The sequence below is a fragment of the Triticum aestivum genome, chromosome 4D (genome assembly GCF_018294505.1).
Source record: "Triticum aestivum cultivar Chinese Spring chromosome 4D, IWGSC CS RefSeq v2.1, whole genome shotgun sequence".
In the NCBI taxonomy this organism is placed as follows: domain Eukaryota; kingdom Viridiplantae; phylum Streptophyta; class Magnoliopsida; order Poales; family Poaceae; genus Triticum; species Triticum aestivum.
In genome coordinates this window covers 507,443,829-507,452,458 of record NC_057805.1, presented here as the reverse complement: position 1 = coordinate 507,452,458, position 8,630 = coordinate 507,443,829, and the positions used below count along the sequence as shown (strand labels likewise).

The following is an 8,630-nucleotide window of genomic DNA, read 5'->3' as shown; positions in this document are numbered from 1 at the left end:
CACACTGACTAGTATAAAGCTCCCATCATTTGAGGCGCAGTACCGGCCTTGCCAGGCAATCAAGCCCCAAGCCATAGCTGAGTTCTTCCTCGAGTGGACGGAGGGCCAACAACCCCACATGGAGATCAATTACAAGCACTAGATCATGTACTTTTAACGGGTCCATATGCTTCCGACTTGGGAGCTAGGGCCATTCTAGTTTTCCTACGGGAGACCTAATGTCTTATGTGTTGTAGATATAAACTCTTCACATAGACTCAAAAAACATGGACGAATACAAATATACAAGGCCCTTCTGCACGGCCTTCACATGTCCATATCTATGGGCATCCTTTGGCTTGATGTAAGTGGTGACTCCGCGATTTCACTATTTCGCAGATCAACAAAACTTCAAGGTGAAGGACCCTCACAAAACTTCGGCTTGATGTATTTCATATTTTCAAAATTTTAGCAATATTTCGTTGAGCGCATTCTCGGGTTCCTTCTTGTATCTGTTCACAATAATTGTTTAACCTTTTATTAATAGATTTTTGACGAGAAACAAGGGGGACGTAAATGGGCCACTCGACTCTCGGTTCATTTACCCAAGTCCAGCGGAGGGGAGCGCAGGCAGTGGGACCGCAGCCTCCAGCTCCAGATCGACCGACTACACCCAGCGGCCGGCGGCGATTCCCCCCTCTCTCTTCGGTGGCGCCTCCAGCTCCAGATCGGACTACCTGCCTGCTTTGGCATCCTTCCTTTGCGTGTGCAACTGGTAGCACCTTGCTTTATCCTTGCTTGATCTCCTTCAAAGCAAAAGATAAAGGAATGTTGCTTCGGTATCTTTCAAACACCTTCGCCTTCAGTGTCCTAGCCATTCCATTTCGACTTCACCAGCGCATCGCCTTTGGAGGAGGAGAAGACAGAGAGAGAGCGGCGATGGAGTCGACGGCGCTGAGCATCGGCAAGGCCGTGCTGAGAGGAGCTATTGGCTACGCCTCGTCCGCGGCGGCGGAGGAGGTGGCCTTGCAGCTCGGCATCCAGGCTGATCATGCCTTCATCAGGGACGAGCTCGAGATGATGCAGGCTTTCCTGATGGCCGCGCACGAGGAGCCCGACGACAACAGGGTGGTCAAGACCTGGGTGAAGCAAGTCCGCGACGTGTCCTACAACGTCGAGGACTGCCTCCAAGATTTCGCCGTCCGTCTGGAGGACTTGTCCTGGTGGCGCATCCCCTGCACGCTGCTGGACCGGCGCAGTGTGGCCACGGAGATGAAGGAGCTCAGAGCCCAGGTGGAGGATGTCAGCCAGAGGAACACGCGCTACCGCCTCATCAAGGGCTCTGGCTCCAGGCCTGCCACCACCGGGGGAAGCTCCAGCATCCCTACTGAAGAGGTACTACTTCACATCGCTGAAGCTACACGCACTACGCTGCAGGAAAAGAAGAAGGTTGATCTCGCCCAAATGGTCGCTGATGATGTAAGTGACCTTAGGACGATCGCAGTGTGGGGAGCAAGCAGCGATCTTGGGGTCACTTCCATCATTAGGGCTGCCTATGACAATCAATATGTGAGAGAGAAGTTCCAGTGCCGTGCTTGGGTACGGTTGACACACCCCTTCAATCCAAGTGACTTCTTTGTGAGTTTGGTGAGGCAGTTCTATGAAGATTCGTATGAAAAAACTGGGAAAGCAACAGAAGGAACAACCACTGGGCTGAAGGTTCTGGAGAAGATGTCAGCACAAGATAATTTGGTTGATGAGTTCAACCGCTACGTGACCGAGAAGAGGTGCCTAGTTGTTATTACTGATGTATCTACCATAGAAGAGTGGGACTGGATCAAAACATACTTCCCAAGAAAAAATGGGAGCCGTATTATCGTGTCCACGCAGCAATTTGAAGTTGCAAGCTTGTGCACCGAGAAGCCTTACTCCGTATCAGAGATAGATCAGAAATGGTCACTCGATAAGGATTTTTATGTCTTCTACAAGAAGGTAAACTTCCTCTTATTTATAATTTTATATGAGCTAGCCAAATATTTGACTAATTGTGTGGATAAATTGATGCTACAATACACTACATGTTTTACAAGTATAGTTGTATTCATAGTCTATATAACTGTAATTAGGTAACTAGTACTATATATATCATTCGCCCAAAATACTAGATTTAGGATTAATCTGCACAACTATAATCAGTTCATAAGAAATCCTTTTCTAAGCGACCCTCCGGTGAACTGACCGTACCCCAAACCGACACAGGTGAACAAGTAGAGTATACTAGGGTGCGTCGAGAAAACCATGTCGATGGGCATTCAATGCCATCTTCATTCCCTTCCCTGCTTCAAGGAGCAGGTCGAATAGTCAAAGAAGGGGATGGCTAATTCCAGGAATAGAGTAGCATTCTTGCGAAACAAAGTAGCGCCTTTGAAATGGAATCTTAATTAACTATCAGTGGTGCACTATATCTCTTTTTGAGAAGAAGAGAAATTTTGTTTTCCCCTTTTCTGATTATGTGGGGTTACAATATTCTAAAGTTGAAGGCGCCTTTTAATTTCACTTGCTGTTTCAGTACATCATCCAAACTTGGTTCACAGGAAACAGTGACTTTGCCTAAATGTTGCTTGTTGCTTGTGTTCAGTTGGACGCTCCCACCAAAGAATATGACAAGCCCGAATCTAGCTCAAAAGCTGATATTGGTACTGCTGAACCTGATGGCAAGGAACATGTACAGAAGCCTAGTCATGAAAGTACAGTAGCAGTTGCTTTGGAGGAAGATCAGCTTATTGACCGGGCGGCAGCAAAAGCTAAAGTTGCCCATTTAGTTGATCAAGGTGGTCAGGTGATCACTATTTGTGGAATGGGCGGACTTGGGAAAACCACTCTTGTGAGAAGTGTCTACCAACAAGAACTTGGTGAAAGGTTTCAGAGGCGTGCTTGGTTAACCATGTCACGGTTCGCCATGTCACGTTCTTTCAACTATGAAGAATTCCTTCGGGATTTGTTCCACCAATTACGTAGTGATCACAATGAAGAGAAAGAATTTGCTGACCTGGAGAAAACACGAGACGAGACCAGTGGCAAAGAAAGCAAACCTGAAGCAAATGAAGAACATACTGAGACAAAGTTGACGAAGATTTCATCAGAGCATAAATGCCTCATAGTTTTGGACGATTTGTCATCCTTTGTGGATTGGACATTGTTAAAGAAGCTCTTATTGGGAAATATTTCTAACAGAATCATTGTCACCACACGAGAATTGACTGTTGCTAAATGTTGTTCTGTGGAAGAAAATCAAATATACAATCTTGAGTTGCTAAATGAAGAGGAAGCTCTTGACCTATTTAAAAAGAAGGTACACGCACATTCATCTGAAATACTGTAAATTTAGTTTTTGACATAATTTGTTTTCCCTTTTTTATTTATTTTTGTAAGATGGCTGCAGTATAAAGTATAGACAATGTTGCACAATATGGGAGTATGGGAAAACGACATTTTTCAAGGCTATACATACGGGGATGCAATGAGTATATTTGTATTTAGAAGAAAAATGTAGCCGGCCTCTGCATCCGCTCATGGAACCTCCATCCAGCCTGACCAGAGGCCAGACCACACGTACAGCCGATCCATGCACCAGGCCCTCCATGCCGCCGCCACAAATCCGAGATCCGGCCAGCCGCGCCTCCACACGCGCCGGGGGTCTCGCCCCACCCCAAGCCGTAGGAGAGAAGGAGACGCGACGGCGACGGGAGGAGAGGAGGGAGTAGATCGGGGCTCGGCGGCGGTTAGGGGAGATGCACACAGCCTTTTAAGTACGAGTACTAGGATTAGTACTCAAGGATAAATGGGAACCTAAATTCGCCTCCGTGCAGATTTGAACCCAGGTGTTTGGTTTGTAAATCTACTCCCCCAACCAGTTGAGCTAGGCTCACTCCCTTTCATTTTTGGTGCCACCTTTTCATTGATGAACATCATTGAGCTCTTCAGATCTTCAATTCTCATGTCACAGTCCTTACGAGTACATATGAAATATATTAGACATTTACTCCCTCCGTTCACTATTATATGACATTTTGGATATTTCAATATGGACTACATACGGACTGAAATGAGTGAACAAACACGTCAAAACACGTCTATATACATTCGATTCAGAAAAAAGTTACAACATCTTATAATAATGAAAGGAGGGAGTATCTTACATGATACAAAACAGCAAAGAAGTTACCCAATGATATATGCCTTCCAATAGTGTTCTTGTTCCGTATTTCTTCCGAAGTGCGAACTTTTGAGCCCGTAGAGGATATTTAAGGTTGCGACATTCAACTCCTTATTCTCAGCAGTAGCATTGGTGCTCCCAGTCCCAGCCCCACCAACAGATGATGGGCTTCCGGTGCTAGCCCTGCTGCCGCCAGCAGATGCACCTCCTCCCTAAGCAGTAAGGAAGCAGTTGCAACTGAAGTGAGCAAGTAGCCAAGTACTAAAAGCAAGCAGCAGCAACTTCCCATACACCGAAGAATGACCATGATGTATTCCACACAAGTATGCAACATAGGCACTATCAACACCTCCCGTGCTTTTACATTTTTCCTTATTAAGGGATTTCTCTTCTCCGTTTCTCCTAACATAAGTTGACTTTGAACTTGAAATTTCGAATTGGTGCAGGCTAAATTAAGAATTTTTAGCATATTTTTTAGTATTTTCGGTGTTCAATGTAATCAACATGCTGACAATCGGTGGATGGCGGTTCATGAAAAGCTCATCTTTGGAGTGTCACTGGGATAAAAATCCAAAAACAAATAATATGTTGCATGGTTTGCACCTAAGTTATCGTATATTTGTATTTACTTTGTTGAGTACTGCATATATGTTTTTTGTGAAAATTATTAAAACCTACAAATCACTAGCATGAATCTCACATTCTTGTACCACATCATTTAGTGGAATCAATGATTGTTAGGCTACTAGCAACGTTATGCCAGTGTATGCACAACTCTTTGGACACAAACTAGCTATGTAGTTTTTTGATAGCTCGCAAAATATATGTAGTTATGCGAAATGTACTCATTACTATATAATAAAAAATGATGATGCGTGGTCAAAATATCTTGAGAAAACTAAGGTGGAAGTTCTACCAAAGATACATCTTGATACTTGCCTTCAATTTGGTGGACCAAAACAGATGTGTTATTAATGGCATACTTAAACTCAACATATTAGGAAGTACTGCAATGGAAAACAACTCTCATTAAGATATAATTGGGCTCAAATTTGAGCTTCAAAATTTTACAAGTCTAGTAAGTGTACGGTGCAACCTGAGAAGGGGAAGTTTGTTAGTTCAAAATTTTAATTTAACACGTATCCCAATTGTATACCTCAAAGTAAAAATGGAAATAGCATTCGTTCTTTTGGTTTGACGTATCATTTAATATGGTAATGATGGCTACTACAGGATGAACCTTCTCCATTATAAGTTGTTAAAAGTAAATGCATAAGTGAGATAAATGCTCTATTATCTAAACTGGGTTTCTTATATGAATAACAGGTATTCAAGGATATTAAGGAGAGAGAAAATTATCATCGCATTCCGGACCTGATTGAGCAAGCAAAACTTATACTGAAGAAATGTGGTGGCCTCCCTCTTGCGATATCCACCATAGGTAGCTACCTGGCAACCAAACCTAAAACTGCTATGGAGTGGAGAAGTTTGAACAAACATATTAGTGCTGAGCTGGAGATGAATCCAGAGCTTGGGATGATAAAGACAGTCCTTACCACGAGCTATGATGGTTTACCTTATCCTCTCAAGTTTCCGTTCTTGTATTTGTCCATTTTTCCTGCAAACAATGGCATTAGATGGAAACGTTTGGTGAGAAGATGGGTGGTAGAGGGTTACTCAAGGGGAATACACAACAAGACTGCAGAGGAAATTGGGGAGAGCTACATCACAGATCTTATCAACAGGAGCATGGTCCGACCATCATCAAAAGGGACAACCCATAGATCTGGAAGAGTTGGTTTTCTGGAAGTTCATGATTTAATCCGTGAAGTTGGAACCTCAAAGTCAACAGAGGAAAATCTTGTTTTTACACTGGAGGAGGGTTGCAACTTAGACATCCAGGGTAAAATTCGTCACCTTGCTGTAAGCAGTAGCTGGACAAGAGATAAGAATGCATTTGAAATTGCATTTGACTTGTCTCACTTGCGATCATTAACAATATTTGGAGAGTACAAACCATTTTTCATTTCTGATAAGATGAGATTACTCCGGGTGCTAGATTTAGAAGACACAAATGATCTAACAAGTCACCAGCTGCATCAAATTGGGAAGCTTCGTCACCTAAACTACCTTTCTCTCAGAAGATGTTATAAAATTTTACGTCTGCCAAATTCGCTGGGCAATCTGAGGCACCTACAAACACTGGATGTGAGAGATACTGGAATAATCAATTTGCCAAGGTCAATTACCAAGCTTCAGAAGTTACAGTATGTTCGCGTGGGTTATGTACCAGGGCATGATCACAAGCAAAGAGAAGAATTTCAATACAATATATTTGCTATGCGTGAATGCAGTTTCTCTGTCGGGAACGTCATCGATGTCGATGAAGGATTGGGCTTGGGTGGCTACTTTTGCTACTGGTGGTGCTGGGCCTTCCGCGGCGTTCTCTTGTGCTTGCTGTGCATGCTTGCTGGCGTAGGCTTCTTGTTGTTTGTCGCCTTATTTATCATAGGGCGCTTCTCATGGGTACTTATGAAAGATGGTTTTGATGGGCTGCCTGTTGAGTTTATGGGGCTAGATCCATATGGTGTAAAGTTTCCAAGGGGAATACGAAAACTCAAGTCCTTGCGCACACTGGGTGTTGTTAATATTGATGCGGTAAGTTCCATTATTGAAGATCTCCAATATCTTACTGACTTGCGCAAGTTGAGAGTGACTGGTCTCAATAAGAAGAACTATGTGAAGTTCTTCTGGGCCATTGCCAAGCACAAATGCCTTGAATCTTTGTTGATGCAGGCTGAGGGGGAGCCTAGTTTTTACGGGTGCTTGGATGACTTGTCCTCACCTCCAAAAAACCTGCAGAGTCTCAAGCTGTACGGTAACCTGGTCAAATTGCCGAAATGGATCCATGGGCTCAAAGATCTCGTCAAGCTGGAGCTAGGGAGCTCTAGGATATTGGAGCACAATGATGACATACAATCCCTTGGCAAGCTACCAAACTTGGCCATTCTGCGTCTGTTGAAGGAGTCTTTCGTGGGTAAAGAGGTCCGCTTCGTTTTCCACCGGGAGGCATTCCCAAGCCTGGTGGTGCTGAAGATGGACCTCGTACCTAACCTCGGATTGGTGAAGTTTGAAGAGGGGGCAACCCCAAAGCTTGAGCTGCTCCAGTTTCGTAGTTCAACTACCGAACCAACGGTTGGGCTGTTTTCTGGTCTAGCATCTCTCACAAGCCTCAAAGAATTTATACTGCAGAACTGCAATAGTGAAGACCTCGTGGAGGACCTGCGATGCCAGCTCGCCAGGAACCAAAATCAAAATAGACCTGTATTGAAGACGTTCCAAACTTGAAGCAGGGCCGCTCCAAGTCATAAAATACATAGGTATATTATAATCAGTATATGTGTTAGAGTTCTTTTTGTAGATATATATATATATATCCATATATATATGTTTGTTAATTGCATGCATTTTAAGCCATTGAATTAAGCTAGCAAGATTAGTAACTATGTAAAATCCTAATTACATCTCCAACTTGTCCAATACTATATTGTTATTTCAGTAAATAGGAAGGATCGCAGGCGACCAAAAATCATGGCATTACTAGCATTAGAAGTTGTCGAACACACCGGCAACTGAATGAAAAGAATATTCAATTGTATGTGTGTGAGTAATATGTTGGTTAGCAGTTATTTTTTGGAGAAATACTACCACTCATCTATTATTTTAGCGAAAATATCCCCAAGCATCATTCATTTAGTTTCCAACAGATTTAAGTTTCTACTCTTTCCTTCTCGGATAGATTCTGTGGACACTGCATATATATGCTTGTCTATATCATTTGGGTTTCTTGCCATAATTATTTTGTTTGTAGTCTTGAGGTTCAAACTAGCAGGTAAATTAGTGGTGAAATTATGTGCACAATTTTTTAGATATCTCTGATAGGTGTTTTGTGTTCTGTCAGGAGAGGACTGGCTGTTCCTGAAGAGTCGACTGATGGAGGGTGTTGCTGTCTTGCTGCTCCGTTTGGTGTATCTCAATTGATATGTAGCATGAACTTCTCTTAGTACTATTTCGCTAGCTAGAGCTATCTCTTTTGAATTGTCACTGCTTTGCGCTGCTGCTGGATCATCCGAATTTCATACATTTGTCTCTAAAATTAATTGTGACTGTAAGTCTGCACTTGGAAAACTCATGGTATGTACATTGAATTGTGTTAGAGACTAAATTGTTGCTCGCTCGACAAAGGGTAATCCGTTGTTACACCTTGTGACAATTTGTGCTCAGAGTAAAATTTGCAATGCAGTTCGATCATTGTCTTGTTTTCCACGTGTTGATCTTGTGGAGGATCCATTTTCTGTGGTTAGATTGCAAATGGGTTAGAGTTCATCAATCAAGTGGCGAGGCATCACACCTGATTATCTACATGCATGCGTGT

General features: G+C 43.0%; 1 protein-coding gene across 1 annotated transcript; it reads left to right on the top strand.

Moving 5' to 3' along the window:
* Nucleotides 1-884: 884 nt before the first annotated feature.
* On the top strand, nucleotides 885-8,374 carry LOC123100675 (disease resistance protein Pik-2-like). Its single transcript, XM_044522562.1, has 4 exons — nucleotides 885-1,971; nucleotides 2,618-3,331; nucleotides 5,522-7,575; nucleotides 8,157-8,374. Exons 1-3 carry the CDS (start codon nucleotides 919-921, stop codon nucleotides 7,541-7,543), a joined length of 3,789 nt encoding a protein of 1,262 aa, XP_044378497.1. The 5' UTR covers nucleotides 885-918; the 3' UTR covers nucleotides 7,544-7,575; nucleotides 8,157-8,374.
* The last annotated feature ends 256 nt before the right edge of the window (nucleotides 8,375-8,630 follow it).

Excerpts from the sequence above, each read along its gene's own strand:
- LOC123100675 (XM_044522562.1), top strand. The coding sequence starts at position 919 with ATGGAGTCGACGGCGCTGAGCATCGGCAAGGCCGTGCTGAGAGGAGCT. Across the intron at positions 1,972-2,617 it reads TTTATGTCTTCTACAAGAAG|TTGGACGCTCCCACCAAAGA; the intron begins GTAAACTTCCTC and ends GCTTGTGTTCAG. Across the intron at positions 3,332-5,521 it reads TTGACCTATTTAAAAAGAAG|GTATTCAAGGATATTAAGGA; the intron begins GTACACGCACAT and ends TATGAATAACAG.